This window comes from Penicillium chermesinum (genome assembly GCF_028974085.1).
Source record: "Penicillium chermesinum strain IBT 19713 chromosome Unknown utg000002l:1.0-5270490.0:1.0-5274688.0, whole genome shotgun sequence".
NCBI classification, from domain to species: Eukaryota; Fungi; Ascomycota; class Eurotiomycetes; order Eurotiales; family Aspergillaceae; genus Penicillium; species Penicillium chermesinum.
The window spans coordinates 1,917,768-1,938,076 of record NW_026695312.1 but is presented as its reverse complement, the minus strand read 5'-3'; the positions used below and the strand labels follow the sequence as shown (position 1 = coordinate 1,938,076).

Genomic DNA, 20,309 nt, shown 5'->3' with positions numbered 1-20,309 from the left:
TCCTATCTCGCACGGCTCGATCGTCGCAAGGGTCTTCTGTGGCTCCTGACCGTTGGGGCTGCTTTGGGAAGTCGTCTGATCTGATACGCATATCATATTCGGATTATTCGCATTTATTAAATCATTGACTGAACCCGCTCTCCAAAATGGCATGAATCATAGAGCCTGTCATCGATAGCGCTTTTCCAGGATTTGCAAAATCCTTTTATTTTTTCTTTTTCTCATTGGAGATATACGATTTGACTTGCCCTACGGAGTCCTGCAGGGCGTTCTTATACTTTCGTGGCCCCCCCCCCCTTCTGCTTCCCGAGCTGCTCTATAAAATTATCTCCCATTCCCCCTCCTTCCCACTCTTCTATTGCCCGGCCTTTCGCGATGGGGTACTGGAATTCTTCTGCTCCGGGTGGCGCAATGGATCCTCTTCTCCATCGAGATGTCTATACGGATCTCTTGACCTTCACCTTCAGCGGTCCCAACCTATACAACCAGAACCAGCCCATCTTCATTGATGCCGAAGATCCTTCCCAGTCTTTCACAGGCACCCAGTTCCGACGACTGGTTCGGACTTTAATTGCAGGGTTCAAGGCACACAATGTCCAGCAGGGCGATTGTGTTCTGGTCATGCTTGGAAATAGCGTAAGTCCCACCCCCCTGGCAAAGCTCGAAAAGAGTTCAGACTATTGCTTTTTAGCTTCCATGGATCCCCTTCCCAGTAGAGGGCGATCCTACCACGTTTTCCCCCACTCCTCTTTTCTGCACGAAAGAAAAAGAGTATCAGACAAGACCAATTGGCTAACTTGATTGGGAATTTTCTAGATCTTGTATCCTGCCTTGTTTTTCAGTATTGTGGGAGCCGGAGGGGTATACATGGGCGCCAATCCCCGAAACCAACCCCAAGAATTAGATCATATAATCAGTCTGGCAAACCCAAGACTGATCATCGCCAGTCCGGGAGAATGTCTCCATGGTGCGCGAGGTTAGTGCGTCGCGCGGAATCACTCCGGAGCAGATCTGCCTGGTAGACCCCAAGGCCTTCGACTACTGCGCGCAATTATTCCTGTCCTACGAGGCTGGCTATGCCGTCAGCCCTGAGGTCTTTTCAGCTAAAAGCGAAGCTCACCCACTGAACTTCGCCCACCTGCTCCGCCATGGCGAAAGCGACTGGTTCACCTTCCAGGACCCCATGGCCGCCCAAACCACCCCGGCGGCCATGTTCTCCACCAGCGGTACCAGCGGCCTTCCTAAAGCAGCCGTCCTGTCCCACCACAACATTATCTCCCAACATCGCTCCATCTATAACCCGGTCGACTACCCTGTGAGCCGACTGATTTCTCTGCCGATGTTCCACCTGTTCGGTGGCCTGTGGACCCATATTTTCCCCGTCCGCTATGGTCATCCTCTCTTCGTGCTGCACAAATTCGAGATGACCCAATTTCTGGCCATGGTCCACCGGTTCCAGATCTCCGAGACCTATCTCGTCCCCGCCGTGATCCACTCATTCCTCACCTCCAAGCTGCCGGTGTCCAACTACCTGGCCTCGCTGCGCTACGTCGCCATCTCCGGTGCCCCGATCGATGGAGCCACCGTTGCAGCCTTCGGCAACCTGCTGCAGCCCGAGGCTTATGCGGGCCAGCTGTGGGGAATGACCGAATGTGGCATTGCCTTCCAGGCCAGCTACAATAACCGGGCTGATCCCGGCAGCATCGGGCGGGTGCTGGATGGGTACGAGGTGCGCTTGATTGATAACGAGGGAAATATCGTGCAGAGCGACGATTGTCCCGGGGAACCTCTGCGTTCGAAGCGCGGGAGTGTTCCTGGAATACCGAGGTCGGCTGGATGGGAAGGAGGCGCAGGGTTGGTTCCGCACGGGTGATATTGCCTACGCTAAGCAGGGGCAGTATTTCATTGTGGGACGGACCAAGGAGCTTATCAAAGTGCGAGGGTGAGTTGAACCCGAATCTTCTTTTGATGCGGGACTTGCTGCATCAGAGGAAAGATCCAGACCAAAAAAAAAAAAAGTGGATTCGAGCTAATTCATACTGCAATTATAGATGGCAGGTGCCCCCCGCCGAACTCGAGGCCGTTCTTCTCCAGCACCCCGGCATCATCGACGCAGCGGTCACCGGCGTCGCCGTGAAAGATGGCAGCGGCGAAGTGCCTCGGGCGTTCGTGGTGCGGTCGCGAGACCCCACTGTGGGCCGGCTTTCCGCGGAGGAGGTATACAAGTTTGCGCGGGCGCGACTGGCCAGTTACAAGGCGCTGGATGGCGGGGTGTTCTTTGTGGAGGAGATTCCGCGCACGCCCAGCGGCAAGATCCAGCGCTTCAAGCTGGCCAAGATGAATACCTACCGGCAGATGGTGACCTCGCTGCTGTCGCGCTTCGACCTCGAGCGGCGCTCATCCGCCGGCCACCAACTATCTATGGGCCTGGCGCCCGGAGGACGAGTTGCGGTGTAAGTTACCAGTACCTGGCCCGGCACGACGATGTATTTACAAGGCGATTCTTTCTTTAGATCTGTTCGGCGTGCCCTGCTTTGTTGTTTCGGTTTTGCTTCCTTGTCATTCTGTTTTTGGGGATTTGGGAGCGAGGTAAAGGCGTTAATCCAGAATTGGAGTTTCGGCAGGCTTGGGTGAATTTCCGGTGTTTTGACCTGAGCTGCTCCGCGGCTACGCTTCACGATTCTGACTGTTGATCTTGTCCCTTGTCCATATTTACTCCATTGGGGGGGATCTCATTTTTTTTTTTACGCCTTTTTTTTCTGCCCCGGATTTCGCGCTATATACCACTGCCAGCGGCATGATAACCACGTTATCGATGACTTTCATTAATACAATACAAATACATGATTCGTACTCCAGCGGCTCCACCTGTAATCTCCGATTCGATCAGGCTCGAGATCGGTGTGTAACCTTGCAGGGAATAATTGCGCAGACAAAACAAATTGTCGGGTAGCTGCCCCCCGGCCATGCATCCTCCCACGCGAGCCCTGGGCTCTCGTTCCATCTGCCACAGGAACGTGTCCAGGAACCTGGCCCCTGGATCCCGGGAACTTAGTTTCAGAGTCTTCCCCAGCCTGATCGGGCAACTTTGCTTTTAGAGTGGGGGGGGAGGTTCTGGCCCTTACACCTACCAATTTACGGAGTACGAAAGTCTTCGAGTCTTCGCATGTTCCAGGTAGGTCCGGCGAACAAAGGGCCTCAGGCTGCGCAGTTCTTTCTAGCCTTTGCGCCTCTGACATAGGATTTGGCATTAAGAACAAGGTATTCGTTACCTTGGCCAATCAGCGGTCTCCATTCCCCCCGGGAGGCGTCCCCAGGCTCCGGGGGGGGGCCAGGCCACGGAGACCGGTGGATAACGGGGCAATGCAAGTTCGACAATTAGGCGAAATGAAGTGGCATTCGACGGCGCAGTCACCGCTTAGTTTCGTGCAGCGTTAGCCTCGGGCTGAATGACTCGAATTGTTCCGGTGGTCAAGCAGAGTCCCCCCCCATAGGTACTAGTAAGGCTGGGCATGGCATGTGAAGTTGAACGAGTCTTGAAAATTCGGGCGCGAATTGACTGGATCGGGAGGTTTTGGAGGTTAATTTACGGACCTTGTCATTTGGTCCTTCTGCCGTTTTAAGATCATCTTCTTTAACGCCCCTGTCAAGACCAGCGGGTCCCCTGAATCTGATTAGAGTCGGGAGGCAATAACTAGTTAGAGCTTGAAGTTTGTAATAATAAATTTATGGTTCTTGCATCTTTATATACACTAGTAATCTGTTTGACAATCTTGACCGTAGCACACTACTAGGGCACTTTTTGTCCTACTATGGTGCGGGAACTATATTTGCGGAGATGTCGAAGCTTTCGGGTACGATGAAGGTGGAAACTTGCTAGGAACTTTCCTCCCGGCGATGTAGTACATAAATTCATACTAGTATACACCCCGAAATCCTGAAGGTCTTAAGACAAGGTTGTCGATCAAACAACATTATATTTGGAACAAATACCATTATAACCAGCGTGAGACCACGTGTATCCTGACTCCAATAGAAGATTATAGGGATTATGGTAGAGCCCAACCTTTTTTTGAAAACTTCACAACACCATATCCACAGCAGTCCTTGCCAATCAATCCATCCAATACAAGACACTTAGCAAGAGCAAGAAACGAAATTCTTGCACAATCAACCCCATAAGGCCCATTTAGCCAGCCTGGTAGATAGCAGGACCAGCAACAACATGAGGGTTGATCAAGCTAATGTTGAACGGACTAAGGGTGGCGCCGCATCAGTCAGCGCCACGAAGATCGTGCCGTTGATCAAGGGATCGCCCATGTAAGCCTCCACGTCCGGCTGAACAGTAACGCCGTGGCTTCCGTTACTCCGCAGAGTCGTGTAAGTCACGTTCAGCTGCGACACCCAGATCACGTACTTGGGATCGCCAGCCTGCGTCGTCGTGACGTAGCTGTTGTTCGGCCCAACCTTCTTTCCGGGGGCATCCCAGGTGAAACCAACCTGGCGGCCGGGGTAGGAGAGGGGCAAATGGTTGTCCGTCGCCACGGACGCGCCGCCGTTGCTACTGCTTGGCGAGCCCGAGCCCGAGCTGCCGCTGTCCGCCTTGGCCACGTTCGTACCGGGGGTGATCGTGTTATTCTCATACACATTCCCGCGCTGGCCCGCCTTCGCAACGGTGGGCTGATCCGTGATCGTCAGCGCAGGGAAGTTCTGCCACGCGAGCCGCGTCTGGTTGGCTGGGCACCAGCTGATGTACGGCGCGAGCAGCGTCCAGGCCCACGACTGCGGGATGCCGACCTCGAACCACTCGGGCATCGGGTGCAGGCCCTGGAATTGTCGGAAGACGAACTGCTGGCGCGCCTCGACGCTGATGGACTGGGTCAGCAGGTTGCTGGCCTCGCGCGAGTCGAGGTGGGCGAGGAATCCGTAGACGCCTGCTTCGCCGACACGGGTCAACTTTTGGGTGAAGTCAATGAACTCCGCCACGTTGGTGTAGGGGTACTCGTAGGCGCATTGCTGGGGCGCTTCAGCGCCGAGCATGTTGCTGACCAGCGTGGCATGGCCTTCCTCTTGCAGCGACATGTAGGCGATCAACTCGCGGTCGGACGCAGAGAGGTTGGCGGCGCTGAAGTCATCTGCGGTGAAGCGCCGGAGACCGTCCTGGAAGAGGTCTAGTTCAATCCACTCTTGGTAGAGTGCGAGAGCCTGCGCAAAGCTGTTAGATGGCTTGTTTTTGTTCATGCAAGAGAGAAGGAGCATCTGAAGCATACCAAAGACTCGTAGTCAAAGTCGCTGCGAACGTTGTAGACGGGGATACTGCCACTGGTACCCACGCCCCCAGCAGGGACATACGGAGCAGGCTCCGGGTTGTGCAGCTTTCCATCGCTGGGGTAGGTTGTAGCCGAAGGTGCAATTGACACCTCAGAGATGCCCTTGCCAATAGATGAAGCAGTCAAGGCCCCGGTCGTGGATGCACTTCCTGTGTACGAAGAATGCGGCAAAGACACGGGATGAGACCGGGTTGGAGCCGGGGTGGCCGACGAGAGCGCATGAGGCGTTGCCTGCGAGGATTGTGCTCGCGGCAGGATATCTACACCTCGGGGAAGCGCGGATGTTGAAGCCAAGGGCAATGAGCCCAGCAGGCCCAAAGCGAGCAAAGAGTTCCACATGATTACTCCTAGCTCCTGGTCGTTCTGGCCGGGAGCGCTAGTGCGAAAGGGGGGGGAAAAAAAGACGTACTAGAAGTAGAACTACTGGGATACAGAGGGAATGCGATCTTGGCCCCGAGCAAGTTTATATAGGGTCCTCGTTCAAGCTTCCACTTAGCTCAAATTTTCAGTCAGGGTCCGACCGTATTGACGCAAACTGGATTTCAGACGGTAACCCAGCCACAGAGATGGCCAATAAGACCATCAAGAGCCAGTGACATGACTGGTACGGTGAGCTACGGGATCAGAATGAAGTATTGGACGCGTGGCTTGGAGTGCAATGAGGTCAACGACACGACGACCTTTAGTGCATAGTGTCATCACTCCCAGGCTGCAAGCAAAGAGCTATGGCGGAAGGTTGCATCGAATCATGAGAGAGCAGGGTGAACCAGCGCGAACAGCTGTTCCAAGCTGTTCCACGCTGTCCCGGAACCACCGGCAGGTGGCGAGCTCTTTTTGAGAATGATGCCTTGGCAGGATTGGATTTACACACCGATTCGGACGACTCAAGGGCCCCGCAAGCCCAACGTGAATTATTTTAGTCAGGAATCATCCGATTCACGTATTATTGCACAGAATGCTCGCAGTGGCCACTTGCAGATCTTCGGGTGCTGGCGGCAATGACGCGCGGACGAACCGTGGAAATCAAGAATGTCAAGGTCAACCACATCCGAGGCAGACAGAGACGCGGAAGTGTGGGCCATGGGAGACTCTTCATTGGCAGAGAAGTTTAAAGACGGGCGTCAGGCTATATATCTTGAAGGCTGATTGCAGCGCATCGACGATCGCGATGGAAGAAGCATCATCGATGGGCAGTCCGAGAGTTCGCCGGTCAGAGGTCGGATGACATCTCCATGTTCCCGCGTCGATTTTTCGCGGTCTTTCGTCTCTCAGCCTGGAGACCCGAATAAAACTGTTGCCCGTTCCATGTGATCTCTGCTTCGTTGTTGGGAATCTCCAGGAGGAAGAACTTCATGGTCTGTCCGATGCCCCTCATTATGTCACTGCCGGGGCGCACCGCGCACCGTTTGCCCAATCAACGCCCGCCATTCGCGGCCCCAACCGAAATGCTCGTGCGGGGAAGATACTCGTGCCCTTGAACGTACACAAGCATCCTACTGGGCGAATCCCTCATCAAGTAGCGCAGTAAAACATGTCTCAAGCTCACCTCCACGCATCAGAGCTGTTTAGCGTCAAGGGCCGAGTGGCGGTCATCACGGGGGGAGGCAGTGGTAAGACATGCCATCATAGGCCCGAGTGCAACCCCTCGAAACTGAGATAAATAGGATTGGGAAGCATCATGGCGCGTGCCCTCGCCGTCAACGGAGCTTCCAAGGTCTTCATCTTGGGCCGCCGCGAAGAGGCCCTTCGAAACACTGCCTCCCAGGGTCCGGAGGGGATCATCATCCCCGTCCAGTGCGATGTGACTTCCAAAGAGTCGCTCGATGCCGCATACAAGTCCATCGCCGAGAAGACCGACTACGTCGAGGTCCTGTTCGTCAACAGCGGGATCAACGGCCCATCGATGGTGCCAGGCGCCCCCGGCCCCGATGGCCCGCCCCCCTTAACAGAGGTGCGCGAGAAACTGTATTCCATCCCCATGAGCGAGTTCAACAAAACCATGGACGTGAACGTCACCGGAGCATACTATACCATCCTGGCCTTCTTGCCACTGCTGGAAGCGGCAAACAAGCGACGCCCCGCTCCACAGCGGGGAGTCTTGACTCCTCCAACGGCCCAGGTGATTATTACGAGCTCCATTGCGGCCTTCAACCGCCGACCCGCGCATGGTATTGCGTACAACGTCTCCAAGGCAGCGGTGGACTACCTGACCAAGGCCTGCTCGACGATGATGCTGCCGTACCACATCCGCGTCAATGGAATTGCCCCCGGACTCTACTTTTCGGAGATGTCCCAGAGCTACTTTGGGGGCGATAGCACTGCTGGAATCTCCGAGGGCGAGTTCCCAGCCGAAATTATCCCGTTAACTCGGTCGGGAGCGAGCAAGACTTTGCGGGGGTCGTCATTTGGCTTGCGAGCGCTTCCGCGGGGTTCTTGAACGGCAACATTGTTCTCACGGATGGCGGTCGGGTGGCCCAGGTGCCCAGCACATACTAAGATGAAAGGAGTAGACATATGGCTAGATATTATTCCGAGTTCCCTATACAATTCGATCCCAGCCGGCTTTTCGAGATCTACAAGTCGTGGAGAGCATATTGATTGCGGTCGTAGGGAGATAACATCTCCACAACTGATCTGCGATACCCAAAGCGCCACTGTAAATTTCTACTTTCGACCAGGGCAACATGATGTACTAGGATAGATTCCAATGAGACACATCGTAAGTGGCAAGCGATAATTGATGAATAGGAAAAACGCCCCAAAATTTAGATCGTCGCTGATAGTCGTTGTACAAGGTAGTCTCCCGCTGTAATATCGGGGTATTTCTTGTCCACCTGGATGTCCTCACCATAGGTTCCGGGGAGAACCTCGATCAGCTTGTCGAAGTTCGGATTGCAAAAGTATGCAATGCTGTACCGCGAAGGGTGGCTCTCTAGCGAGTCAGCATCGGAGTCTTGAGCCGGGAGCTTCGGTGGCTCGACCACTCGGTGGCGGGTGCTTTTGATCGTATCATTCGACCATCGTGCTAACAAATCTCCGGCATTGATGACAATCGTATCGGCGATGGGCGTGGCATCGACGAAACTCCCGTTCGGGGTGCGTACCTGTAGTCCGCCGTGCCGATCTTGGAAAAGGAGCGTGATTGAACCATAGTCACTATGCTCTCCAGCACGGACTTGGTTGGGATTATCTTGGAAGACCTCCTTTCGGACGGAGGGATAGTGAAGCAGACGCAGATTATTGTCGCCGGCGTCCACATACTCATCAAAGAAGTGCTCGGGCAAGTTCATGCCCAAGGCGATGGCACTCATGATATGCCGGTGCAGGGTCTTACAGGTGTCAAAAAACGACAACATGGTTTCTTTGAAGTCTTTGCCCTCGTCGTCGAGATGATCGGGCCACCGATTGGGCAGGTCCTCTATCCCTTCCCGTCCAATCTCCATGGTTTCTTTAAGATCGGGCGCCGTCCCGCGCAGCTCGTTAATCCCGCTCGTCTCCTCGAGTGGCGCTAGCTTTTCTCGCCCAGTCGCGATATACCCACGGTTTGACTGCGGCGTGGTCCATCCGAGACCATCCTTTTGTTCCTGGCTCCGATTGAAGAACTTGGCGGATGCGGAGAACGCTTGGGAGACGACGGAGGGTGGAACGCCATGGTTCTTCAAGTAAAGAAACCCGGAAGTCTTAAAAGCCGTCGTGACTGACAGCGCGACCGCATGTTTATCGGACGGGGTTCCGGAAAAGAAAGGACCGAAGTCGATGAGCTAGAGACGAATGAGCCTGGGGCTAGGTGGAACTAGAGACACTAAAAGCAATGGGGCCGCACGGGGATTACGAAGTCGTCCTTCTCCACCGCGGTAGAAGCGGGACGGAGCTCTTGCAAAGTGTTCGCCATGAAAGCACAAGAAAAGGAGGAGATTGAACAAAGTTGGTTCTGTGAGAAGACGAGAACTCCAGCTTGGGGAAACCTACGAAAGATAAGGACGCAGTCTGAAGTCCACGCAACCCCGCCCCCCGCAGATAAAGATAAAGCAATTAACCCTGGGAGGAGCTGCGATAGGCTGCCCTTGATCTGCATGCATCCTAATCGTATCCTAATCAGCTTTTTAGCCTTGAAATGGTCCTTGAATGACATCAGTCCCGATTAAACGCCCTCTTAACTACCTACTCCGTCCAGGTACCATGAATCCCGGTCCCTCACGGGCGTCTTTTGCAGACCGCAGCAAATGTAGAAAACACGCCACTCATGAAGAGTTGGCGCGACTTGACATCATGGACGGCCGATGTGGAGCTGGGAAGCACTTTGATCTCTCGGTCCTCAACTCATTTCACCACCTCATAGCCCGAGTCTTTTCGCTGGATAGATAGAACTGCAGCGGGCGCTTGGTTATCGTAAGGGTTGTTGACAACCCTCACAAACCTCAGTACGTCCGGAACCGCAGCGGCGATGATGTTCCCATCGTGATCCACTGAAAGGTTATCCACGGGAACACCCAACGGAATCTCATCCACCCGGGTCAGCTCGTCGTCCACATACTCATGGACGGAGATCACGGCCGTCATCGAATGCACGACATAGTAACGCCCATCATGACCCCGGACAAGGCCATTGGGCAAATAGCATTTTTCGTCGGTCGCAATGCGGCATTCGCCCGTGTCAGTCTGACAGTACGCGAGGCTGCCGGAGCCGATCAACCCCCGCAGCTCGCGCACAAGACCTGCGACTTTGTCGGTATGATCGTTCGTGACAAAAAAGCCATTCCCGTCCGCATCCACTGCCAGGTTGTTGGGGGTATTTGACGCGTCGCTGGCGATTATTTTCACGTGAGACAGGGTGTTGGACTTGGCGGCGAGGTCAAACACTTCGACGGTCGAATTGGCCCCCAACGCCACCGGATCCAGGATCTCTCGCCTGTAGCAAAGTCCACGTGGGGGTGGTGATTGATGAGCCAAAATCGCAGCTTGTTCCCACTGCGCTTGACATCGAAGCCGTGTAGACTCAGCTCTCCCTTGAAGTTGTTGGAGATTTCTCGTTCACGCACCCCGTATAGACCGTCTGCTCCAGGCTCGTCGATATCGAGGACGACAATGTGGTCTTTCTCGGGTTTCCCAGAGAAATTCAAATGATCGGCGCTAGGTAGCCATTGCATGCGAGAATCGAGGCTGGCGCAAGCACCATAGACCTTTCGGTCCTGCTCGTCTAGCCAAAGATCTTCGCATCCTTCCAGGAGCGGGTGTACAAGGCGACAACAGTCCCATGGGAAGTCTTAATAGGCTGGATGACGCGATTGGTTCCCAAGATGAGGGTCACCATCTCATGAACGTACTGCCGGTAGAACACCGCCGCGCCTAGTATGATGACGGCCCAGGTCCACAGGCGGGGGCTGCTCTTGGGCTGCGGATTAGCCATTTTGAAGGGATCAGGAGATGACGAAGCTCTGAGGAAGTTCGGATGAAGCTCGGATGAAGCTCTAGAGTTCCGTAAAGCAGCAAGCTGCCCCGCGGGGATTTTGGTTCGGGCATCCAAGGCCCCCCCGACATAACGCTCAATGTGGTGGAGACGAAGATGTGGCTGACAGGAGTTTAATCCTTGTTGCCCTGGTCCCTCCTTCAAGCTCCGCTATCCATAGTTCTCGATCTCTTCTCAGCTTAAAAACTCAAAAGCCCCCTTAGACCCCAATAGATTCCGAGGATGGCCGAATCAAAAATATCCACAAACCTTGGGACTTCTCCACCGAAGGCTCTTGAAACCCCATTATTCCATTATTAAGCGGTCCCGGGGCCCAAATGCCCCTCCCAGTTAGACCGTTAGGCCTCGGCCTTAAATTACCCCCTCCCCGCTTTCTTCAGAGCTGCAAGCTTTCATTTTCCAAATCCTCTACACCAAACAATCATCCAATCCTATCGCCCATCATGGTCTTTCACGCTGCTGTCATGTACCCCAATGAGCCTGACGCTAAGTTCGACGAGGACTACTACATGAAGAGCCACATGCCTCTGGTGGAGTCGACCTGGAAAAAGCACGGTCTCCAGAGCTGGCACGTTATCAAGTACACCAAGGATCTATCCGGTGCTCCCCCAAGTACTCCGTGGCTGCCAAGCTGGTCTGGGAGAGCGAAGAAGCCCTCCAGAAGGGCCTGGCCGACCCCGAGAGCAAGAAGATATTCGAAGACATCACCAACTTCACGAACGTGACCCCTATTACCTTAACCGGTCCCAACCTCTAAGCAACGACCAAATCGGGAATGTCTTCCCTTTTTTCGAAGTTGTTCATTGCTTGTAAGCTTGACAGCTTGAGCGGGTCCATTGCGGAGTGTCGGAACAGTGGTCATGTTACCACTGTGATACGAGTGGCTTATATCTGGTGGATATGCACTAAGTTGCCTCATGTAAGGTAGCCCCTATTTAACTAAAGGGGAATTTCCTGTCATTTAGAAGAATCAGACTCACTTCTATGTCCCTCCTATTTCCGTACAATACGTATGCTCCTACCGCACCTCCTTCGTTCCAACACGGAGCGATAACCCCAGTCGCGTCTGATTGGCTTCTCTCCGGGCGATGCGATCGGTCAACGCTGCACGCCGATCTGGCTTCGCATTGACCCTGGCCGATACTTTTAACACGCCTGTGCTTTCGGATCGCGCTGCGAGAATGCGCCCGTTAGCATCTGCTGGTGACAGCACCGAACGTGCAGGGGCCAGTCTTATGCCACGGCGGTCGAAGCCCTCCTCTGCTATGGCTGTCTATGGCTGTCAGCAGGAGGCTGGGGAAGTGTCTCATGGAGCATGGCTTCGAGGTTGAAAGAATCGAGAGTATGGTGAAGGCGACCGATACCCAGCCCGACCTTCTTGCAGTGTCGGAGTTGGATGACTAATGGTTCAATTTCAGATTCGTCATGGAGTTCGGAACAGCCGGTCTCGATCTCTCACAGATGATCGAGGCTTGCAAGGTGGTCTTAATGCAACATCATCTCTTGAGAACTTTACTCGCTTCCGCCTGTAGGTGTGAAAACTCTGTGCTGGAAATCTTGGGGAGTTGCTAGGTATTAAACCCACGGACCGTTGGAGGCGGCCGTTCATTCAATTCTATATTTGGCCCTGTGTTCCAATTTGAGATCACCGTTGATCATCCCAGAAGCTATAGCAGAGTGCTGATCTTGATTTAACATAATTGGTCATACATTGAGCGGCTCACAATCTCCTTTTGTCCAATTCTGTTGGTTCAACTTAAAACTGTGTTCGCAAATACGTTCAATTTAGAAACGATAAGCTTACCTTTCGGAGATTTCCACTCGAAGATGATCAAAATAGCCTCAACGTAAAGGTCAAGAGAAGCTTTTGCGTGAATTTGGTCTACTGTAAGTCACAGAACAGGCAACACTTTGCAGTTGCCCTACATGTCCTTAGAATTCAAAGTAGAAATAATTTTCGGCCGGCGTATTTGCGTTTTTCATGACTGTTCAAAATGCCAAAAGAAAGTCATTGATGGATGATGTACTTGAATTAGCCGTCATGAATAACACGCGGAGTATGAAACTTTCCTCTATAAAAGGACAATTTCTTAATAACAATCATAACACACTCTAAACATCGGCGGCTGTTAATTGCTTTCTCAAAGGAATCCTCTGCCAAGCATCATTCGGCCAGAAAATCGAAACACCAGAAAAAATGTCGTCGCAGGGCTAATATAATGAAAGTATAGCAAACTGTGCAACACAGATGTATGCGTAGGCATTCGCTTGCGAGAGACTAGTCAGGTACACGTCCTGTCGGCGGATGCTTCGGGCTTCTGGGCCTTCCTTAATTCGCAGTTGGTAGGCAATTATTACTACAGTATGACAGCCACCAGAATCAAGCGGCGAAATGCTGGCAGTATTTACTAGTGATCATAGAGACAGAATCAAAAGGTTGAGAACAGGTGCCGAAATAGAGCTAGAGATCTCAGGCAGTCATGGCTGGAAAGCTAGCTTGGATATCAGCTGACAGACTGAATGCCAATCTCGACAGAGAGCTGTGGACGTAGGTCCGCAGCCAAAAGGACCTGGCCCCAGTTCACCCGCCCTAAGGCTGGGTGCCTTCAGGCTACATACATGTCTCCGCAGCTTCCCAACCTTGGACACGTGTTAGCCGTGAATTACGTTATTCACTTCGTGGCGGATGCTTAATAACTAGTTATACGGTGCCCGTCATTTTCGAACTTTCAGAGTTTCATATTTCTCCAATCCATACCGTACAATACAGACCCCCTTCTTCCTGCAGCTCCATCACATAGTGTCTCTGGGAGCCCCAGAATTCAGGCATCACAATACGTCGGCTGCAGAACGTGTGGGGTTTCTCAGCGTTCCTCCCCGTGTCGACAGGAGCTTTATCCTGCTTGGTGCTCCGTCCAGGCGTCTGGTATTTCGCTTTCCCGGCAACTTCAACTAAAATTGATAGCCGAGGCTACTATTGCCGCTGACGGGTTGCCCTGCTTATGCTATATTATTGGATCCTGACCTCCAAACTCTCCCAAATCGTTTGACACTGTCGATCCAGAGAAAACAAAAAAAAGAAACTCTATCGTTATGTCCGCAAGAATAAAAGTTGCAATCGTCGGTGCCACGGGCGAAACCGGGCGATCCGTTGTAGATGGGTTGCTTGCTGTAGATGGGTTGCTTGCTGCAGATGCCAGCTTCGTGCGTATCGCCATTCCCTCGCGGGCCTTGATCTTCCCTGGCTAACTCGAAATCTGATAAGGAAATCATGGCTTTGGTACGTCCCTCGTCACTGGAGAAACCCGCCACTGCAAGCCTCAAGGCTCGCGGTGTCAAGGTCGTCCCGGCGGAACTCCAGGGATCACACGACCAGCTGGTACACATCCTGAAGGGAATCGAAGTGGTGATCTCGACCATTCACTACCAGGCCCTATCGGACGAAATTTTCCTGGCAAACGCCGCCAAAGCCGCTGGAATACAACGCTACGTTCCATGCTTCTGGGCCACCGTCGCACCTCGGGGAATCATGCAGCTGCGTGACGATGTGAGCATCGCGATAGACCCTAAGATAAAGCAAATTGGCTAATTGACCCATGACAGAAAGAGGCAATACTGGATCACGTCCAGCGGCTTCGACTTCCTTACACTGTGATCGATGTGGGCTGGTGGTTCCAGCTCGCTGTTCCCAGGATTCCATCCGGCTGCTTTGACTACGGCCTGGTGGCTCCGGCGAACAGCGTTTTTGGCGACGGGAATGTCCCTTCGGCTCTGACCGACGTCAGAGATATTGGATTGTATGCCGCGAAGATCATCAGTGACCCGCGCACGCTCAATAAAAAAGTATTTGCCTTCACTGAGACCTGGACCCAGAACCAGATCTTTGAAGCGGTCGAGCGGGTCAGCGGCGAGAGGCCGGAATCCACCAAGGTAATTACCATACCATGCCATCTGCCAAAACCTCTCTGAGCTGGTAACTGACTTTTGAATCAAATTAGGCTTCCGCGGAAGAAATGGAGGCCAATGTCGCCCGGTGTAGACAGGCTGGAAGCGGCCTTAACCAGGAACGGGCTCAATTCGAGTACTATCACTCCTGGGGTGTCCGTGGTGACAACAGCCCGGAGTGTGCTAAGTACCTGGGGTACGTGGCGTTTGAGGAACTCTACCCTGGATTCAAGGGGCGTAGGCTCACCGATTACTTGGAGGACCTGGCGAACAACAAGGCAGCCAAACCTTACAGTCAGTAATAAATCTCGCATTCATTGCATGATGTTCTAGATCTACAACTTGGTCTTCTGGCTCGTTTCACCCCTCTTCAAGCCTGTTGTTTTGTAGCCAAATAAGTACGCGGCCACCTTGCGTATCTGCATCTCCTCACTCCCTTCTGTAATCCGATATCGTCTGAAATGCCGCCAGATGTGTTCAAAAGGATAGTGCCTCGAGTATCCACCCCCACCGTGTATTTGGATCGCCCGATCGGCAGCTTCGCACACAGGCCGGTTCGCATAGTAGTTGCACATTCCAATCTTGTGGCCTAGCTGCCGCTCAATAGCCATCCACGGGGCCTTCCCTTCTGCTTGTGCTGTAGCCGCCACCTGATCCATCTCCACCGCCGTTCGTAGAATCAAGAGTCTCAGCATCTCCACCTGGGTCGAGATGTCCACAAGAGGCCATTGGATGGACTGATTCACTGAGAGCGGCTTACGCCGCCCACAATGCCCCCGACTACAACAAGGATGTTACCAAAAACGATGAACCAGCGCCGGCCAAAGAGATCAGAATTGGGACCGCAGACCAAGAAAGCGACGACAGCACCAAGGTTATACACGGCAGTGATCCATGTACCCTTAGTAACATCGCCCAGTTCGGCTGCGATCTGATTTTCGATTCCGGAAAGAGCTGGAACTAGCCAGTAACACACAGAACCGGTCACAGTGAGCATCTGGACAGGTCAGTTTGTTGGTCAGTCGAGTCACTTTAGTGGAGTAACTTACAAAGATAACGACCCAGGTCTTGAAGGTCACGACGTATTCCACATCTGTCTCAGGCTGAAAGTGTTTAGTGCCCGCTGACGGGACGTAATGCAATTCCTCCAGGGTTGTAGAGTCGCCTGGGGTCTTCTCGACATGCTCCACCGGATCTGTTTTCTCAGCATGGGAGAGTGGAAAGGCATTATGGCTGGAGTTGGCGGCGGTGGTCATAGTGAAGAGGGTTTAACCTTGACCACCTTTTAGTGAACAAAGAAGTAAAGCGACGACAACGTTTCGAAATCAGTAGGGGGCAGAGCTTTGATAATATTTAGGAGAAGCTTTAGGATTGGAGCCCTAAGACCCCAAGGGTCCGAGCCGTGGCTCTTGACCGAGGCTGAGGGTCCTTTACTAGACCGGGTATTGAAGCCTTGGCTACTCTACTAGAGGATTACCTCGGCAACCATGTTGAACGCAGACGGAAGTTGTGGATCCATGAAGATGGAGGAATGCAAAAACATCACGCAATTTATGCTCGACCTTACGAGCATAGCATGTACATACTTGAGGCTCCTGGGAATAGTGATTAATACAACTACAGTCCACATACAGTCCTGCTTGCGCCGGCATCGCAGGCACTGCTGTTGCTGCAGCTTATCTCGATGCCAAATTCCCGGTTTGCCATGATCTGACATCAGGCTCCCTTAACCGAGAAGAAGCGGTCCTACATCAGCAAAGCCGTGACAGATACAAACAACTCACGTACCGTATCCTCGGGGACAACGCCGCTAGCAAGCACGCCAACAGCATATCTCTTATCTTCAAAGGGAGGTCTAACATGGGCATATAAGCAGTTCTTCGAAGACCTCGAACAAGTAGGCAACCAGCTAATTAATGATCTAGCCATCTCTATATAGCACATGACATCTCAAAAACTAACATTGAGCATGTTTTTTAAGATATTATTATAGCCAGGATAAATATAAAGATAATAATAACCTGTACCAGTGCTAATTTAGTATCTTGGAATTATAAAGAAGATGTTTTCTAAGTGGTGTTGCTGTGGGTTGGGTCTGGCCTATGGGTTTATCGCTTGGATTGGGTCTATGGGCCGGAATATAGGACCCAGGTATATGGGTTAGATTTGGAAAGGAGACCCAGCCTCCTGTCAAAACCTAGGATCTGCCTAAACTGCATAACTTGCTAGTGCTATAGTTCAAGTATCAGGTGACTAGTATCTACTAGTCTAAGTGGGTAATAATACTTATCCTGGCCCGTGTGTAAGGCGCGGCTTACTGGGGATTGGATATGATACGGGCAATAGAACAAAGGGTAGGCAGTTGTATTAAACTGTTCACTATCCTGCTTATAGCGTGCAGGAGATATATTATATATAGCTATGCGGGCACGTTTACCCCATCATTACCCTTTGATGGAGAGCGCGTTGGTTTATCATTCTCCTTCGATTATTATGCGGTAGGGCCTGAGGTGTCCAGCGGCGGCTCGGAGGGCTTGGGTCCTGACAGGATTGCGGATATGAAATGATACAAATCTGCAGTTTGCAGATATGGATTACAGAATTCCTTAGACATTGCGGATCGTGCCGTAGCCTAGTCAGTGTAATTGACTTATTTCCTCTAACTGAAATAGGTCTGTAATATCGTACTTCGGCAGCTTATCGAATATGTTCGATCCGCATATATGACTATAACACTAGCTCGCTCTATCAACTGCATGATAAGGCCCATGTCTTAGATAAAGGCACTAAACTTTTACCCATGATTTTTCACTGCCATACTGCATACTGGTTCTGTGAGAGTTCTCGACGACCTCTCAAAACATCTTCGTCCCTCCTACAAAGCCATCACCTCCCAAGCCCCAACCCTGTGTCCACCCCGCTGGAGTCTTTCTTGCTTCACGAATTTTCCAGAATATTGAGCCCTACTAGAGATTAGCTTTGACTTAAACCACTAGTATTTGATGCCAGGTTGACATACATCATATATAGCTCGCAGATCCTCCCTGTAGACTTTGCTCTCCTTCTGTATTAGGAGCCAAGTTGTTCCCCATTCGAAAAGGGCAGCGAACCACTGCGACCTTGTCAGCACAAGTATTTGCCTACATTCGGCTTAGGACGCACCCCGAACGGATCAGCTGCACATCGATGGCCATGCATAAGTAAGAAAAGTTCTCGAAGAGTCAAAGCCCCGTCACCGTCCTGGTCCCATTTTGAGAACAAGTTTTCGAACAATTGCGGCACAAAGCGGCCCTCTGGATCGTATGTGCCACTGTCCGAGCCGTGCTAAGACATCGTCAGCTTTATTACCGTATCCACAAGGGAAAGATTTGAAAGTTACCTTGGCTTTGTGGATGCTGGGAACATAAACGCGGAACCAAGGGTCGGGGAACCACGAATACGCCAAGCGTGTGGGGTACGAGAAATTGATGTTGATGATGAGGGTCGCGAGAATTGAGAAGATGAAATTGAACCCCAGTTCCCGGAATCCAATATATGTATCCCATGGGAAGATCATCCCGTCGCCATCGCGATCCCAGAAAAGAATATGTTGTTGAAGAGGCGACTGCAGTTAGTCAGCGTAAGAAGGCTAATAGACAATGGAGACTGTTCCATTGAGCGGACATACATAACCGTCATTCTTTCTGGCCCACTCGAGGTCACCCTCAGGTTTATTCACAGACACAGCGGCATTAGCCCGAGCAACACCAGGCTTTTCTATAACATCAGCAAGAGACACGGCCGGTAGCCGCTTACTGGTTATATAGCTCTTTTCGGCAACTACTACTGTTTCATTATTATCTTTTGCCGCCTCAAATCCCGACTTTCTTTCACGAATCTTAGCAGTGTTTGTGGGAGTGCTGTCAGCCATCGTAAGGGGACGGCTTGAAGGTGTTGATGGCGGTTAATCAAAAATTGGGAACAAGGTTGCGATGCAAAGCCGGGTTTTATATGCTATTAGAGATCTTTCCAAGTACAGACGAAGGGAAATTGAGGAATATCTATAGCTTTTTATTAGAATTCTGGGAATGTGATTTAATGACTTCCTTGCTGTTTACTACAAAGAGGCTTGGCCTACGTCATTCACACGTAAAGAGGCCGGATATCCCGATCAGCGGATAAAGCCCAGTTGGCGTGCTTTTCACGACTGAGACCAAGGGCGGATTTGGGCTCTGCAAATCAGTTGTGTTCACTAGCTCAGCGAAATATCTGAAACCGGCTAGCCTAGGTAAGGACTTTCAAATAGTCCATATCTGATGGAATATGACCTGTAGCATTTCTCCAAAACTCCAAAACACAATACCTTTTGTTGGCACCATCTCTTAGAATAGAAGGCTATATCCATCCTGGTAAGCTACTCTAGTGGGCTAAGTACCGACTGCCAAATGCGATCCTTGCCCTTCTATGATAATTTGAGGATATCTGTATATCCGCGCGGATATCCTTGGATATCCTTATTAAAAATATAGACATAAAACCATATCTAATATCCGCAGCTTACGGATATGGTATTAGATCCTATATCTGCCAGAGCGGATATGTCAAGGAACAAAGGGGATTCGACAGCGAAGCGCCGTCAAAGCGACGTTGAAACCCCACTGATGAGATACTGAATCCCTTTGATCAGAAGTCGGAGACACCGGTGACAGCGGAGTAAAGCCAAAAGGCCATTCTTCATTCCCATTAGTAGAACTAGGGTTAAGGCTTAACTTGAAGCCGAACCCTTGGCGAACCTCTCTATAAAAAGGGCTGTCAACTCTAGTAGAAAGGATAAGCTTTAATCTTTACTCAGACCGGAATCTTAACTGCGAACGCTTTCTTGAAGATTACTATCTTGCCTAGTTAATTGGTGCTACCCAAATTTGGCAGTCCCCTTATAATAGCCTGTTATTTTTTACGCTAGTTGGTCGGCCGTTGTATCTAGCCTCTTTGCTACATATATGTTAACCTTGACAGATCGGTTGGTCGTAGTCGACTTATTTCCTTTGACTGAAGCAGGTCCGTAATATTTAATACATCAGAATAGTTTTAGAGGCATCATCGTTATATTAAGGCTCATTTCTTAATAGTGTGCTAGAGGATGAAAATCAAGCGGGGATGGGGCTGGATAACAAATCTCAATGGATCTAAATATCATTAATAAAAGTTACTATGCCATAGTTGCTCCATAGTTGACACATAATATCATGTATAGTGACGCTATCTCCTACCGAAGAAAGTATAGAAGGTTTAGTAGTATGCAGATAGAGTCGTCGGCGGTAAAGTGGCAGCCAGTCCTAGCGTCCGAATAGGCCGGAATGGGGTGACGAAAATTCTGGCACGCAGATACACACACGCCATTATGCGGAGTCCTAACTACAGGGTTCACATGAGGACAAAATTCGAAATACAAGATCGCACGAAAAGCCCCCCAAAATGTCAACTCGATGAAAAATCTCATTATCCAGATTAATACGCCGTATTATCCTATTTCCCAAAGATTCCCAGAGTTAAAGTTGACTCAGAGCATATAAAGGCTGCCAATTACC

General features: G+C 51.4%; 10 protein-coding genes across 10 annotated transcripts; 5 read left to right on the top strand and 5 right to left on the bottom strand.

Moving 5' to 3' along the window:
• Positions 1-375: 375 nt before the first annotated feature.
• afeA (adenylate-forming enzyme AfeA) lies at positions 376-2,457 on the top strand (the record flags this gene model as incomplete). The annotated part of the gene is made up of 5 exons (XM_058470840.1): positions 376-636; positions 817-841; positions 948-1,722; positions 1,766-1,942; positions 2,052-2,457. 5 exons carry the CDS (start codon positions 376-378, stop codon positions 2,455-2,457), a joined length of 1,644 nt encoding a protein of 547 aa, XP_058333981.1.
• Positions 2,458-4,236: 1,779 nt separating this feature from the next.
• On the bottom strand, positions 4,237-5,669 carry N7468_001542 (ferritin-like domain-containing protein; the record flags this gene model as incomplete). The annotated part of the gene is made up of 2 exons (XM_058470839.1): positions 4,237-5,205; positions 5,271-5,669. The coding sequence occupies 2 exons, from the start codon at positions 5,667-5,669 to the stop codon at positions 4,237-4,239; spliced, it is 1,368 nt and encodes a 455-aa protein (XP_058333980.1).
• Positions 5,670-6,861: 1,192 nt separating this feature from the next.
• On the top strand, positions 6,862-7,767 carry N7468_001541 (SDR family NAD(P)-dependent oxidoreductase; the record flags this gene model as incomplete). Its single annotated transcript, XM_058470838.1, has 2 exons — positions 6,862-6,940; positions 6,995-7,767. 2 exons carry the CDS (start codon positions 6,862-6,864, stop codon positions 7,765-7,767), a joined length of 852 nt encoding a protein of 283 aa, XP_058333979.1.
• A 328-nt stretch (positions 7,768-8,095) lies between these two features.
• On the bottom strand, positions 8,096-9,222 carry N7468_001540 (isopenicillin N synthase family dioxygenase; the record flags this gene model as incomplete). Its single annotated transcript, XM_058470837.1, has 2 exons — positions 8,096-9,091; positions 9,154-9,222. The coding sequence occupies 2 exons, from the start codon at positions 9,220-9,222 to the stop codon at positions 8,096-8,098; spliced, it is 1,065 nt and encodes a 354-aa protein (XP_058333978.1).
• A 428-nt stretch (positions 9,223-9,650) lies between these two features.
• On the bottom strand, positions 9,651-10,737 carry N7468_001539 (calcium-dependent phosphotriesterase; the record flags this gene model as incomplete). The annotated part of the gene is made up of 3 exons (XM_058470836.1): positions 9,651-10,298; positions 10,370-10,490; positions 10,568-10,737. 3 exons carry the CDS (start codon positions 10,735-10,737, stop codon positions 9,651-9,653), a joined length of 939 nt encoding a protein of 312 aa, XP_058333977.1.
• Positions 10,738-11,240: 503 nt separating this feature from the next.
• Positions 11,241-11,554, top strand: N7468_001538 (uncharacterized protein; the record flags this gene model as incomplete). Its single annotated transcript, XM_058470835.1, has 2 exons — positions 11,241-11,397; positions 11,448-11,554. 2 exons carry the CDS (start codon positions 11,241-11,243, stop codon positions 11,552-11,554), a joined length of 264 nt encoding a protein of 87 aa, XP_058333976.1.
• A 331-nt stretch (positions 11,555-11,885) lies between these two features.
• N7468_001537 (polyketide synthase) lies at positions 11,886-12,128 on the top strand (the record flags this gene model as incomplete). The annotated part of the gene is made up of 1 exon (XM_058470834.1): positions 11,886-12,128. The coding sequence occupies one exon, from the start codon at positions 11,886-11,888 to the stop codon at positions 12,126-12,128; it is 243 nt and encodes an 80-aa protein (XP_058333975.1).
• A 1,762-nt stretch (positions 12,129-13,890) lies between these two features.
• Positions 13,891-15,044, top strand: N7468_001536 (uncharacterized protein; the record flags this gene model as incomplete). The annotated part of the gene is made up of 4 exons (XM_058470833.1): positions 13,891-14,001; positions 14,063-14,344; positions 14,401-14,727; positions 14,796-15,044. 4 exons carry the CDS (start codon positions 13,891-13,893, stop codon positions 15,042-15,044), a joined length of 969 nt encoding a protein of 322 aa, XP_058333974.1.
• A 33-nt stretch (positions 15,045-15,077) lies between these two features.
• On the bottom strand, positions 15,078-15,998 carry N7468_001535 (acyl-CoA dehydrogenase; the record flags this gene model as incomplete). Its single annotated transcript, XM_058470832.1, has 3 exons — positions 15,078-15,479; positions 15,503-15,739; positions 15,792-15,998. 3 exons carry the CDS (start codon positions 15,996-15,998, stop codon positions 15,078-15,080), a joined length of 846 nt encoding a protein of 281 aa, XP_058333973.1.
• A 1,599-nt stretch (positions 15,999-17,597) lies between these two features.
• Positions 17,598-18,652, bottom strand: N7468_001534 (caleosin family protein; the record flags this gene model as incomplete). The annotated part of the gene is made up of 5 exons (XM_058470831.1): positions 17,598-17,705; positions 17,762-17,854; positions 17,905-18,066; positions 18,122-18,346; positions 18,410-18,652. 5 exons carry the CDS (start codon positions 18,650-18,652, stop codon positions 17,598-17,600), a joined length of 831 nt encoding a protein of 276 aa, XP_058333972.1.
• Between the last annotated feature and the right edge of the window lie 1,657 nt (positions 18,653-20,309).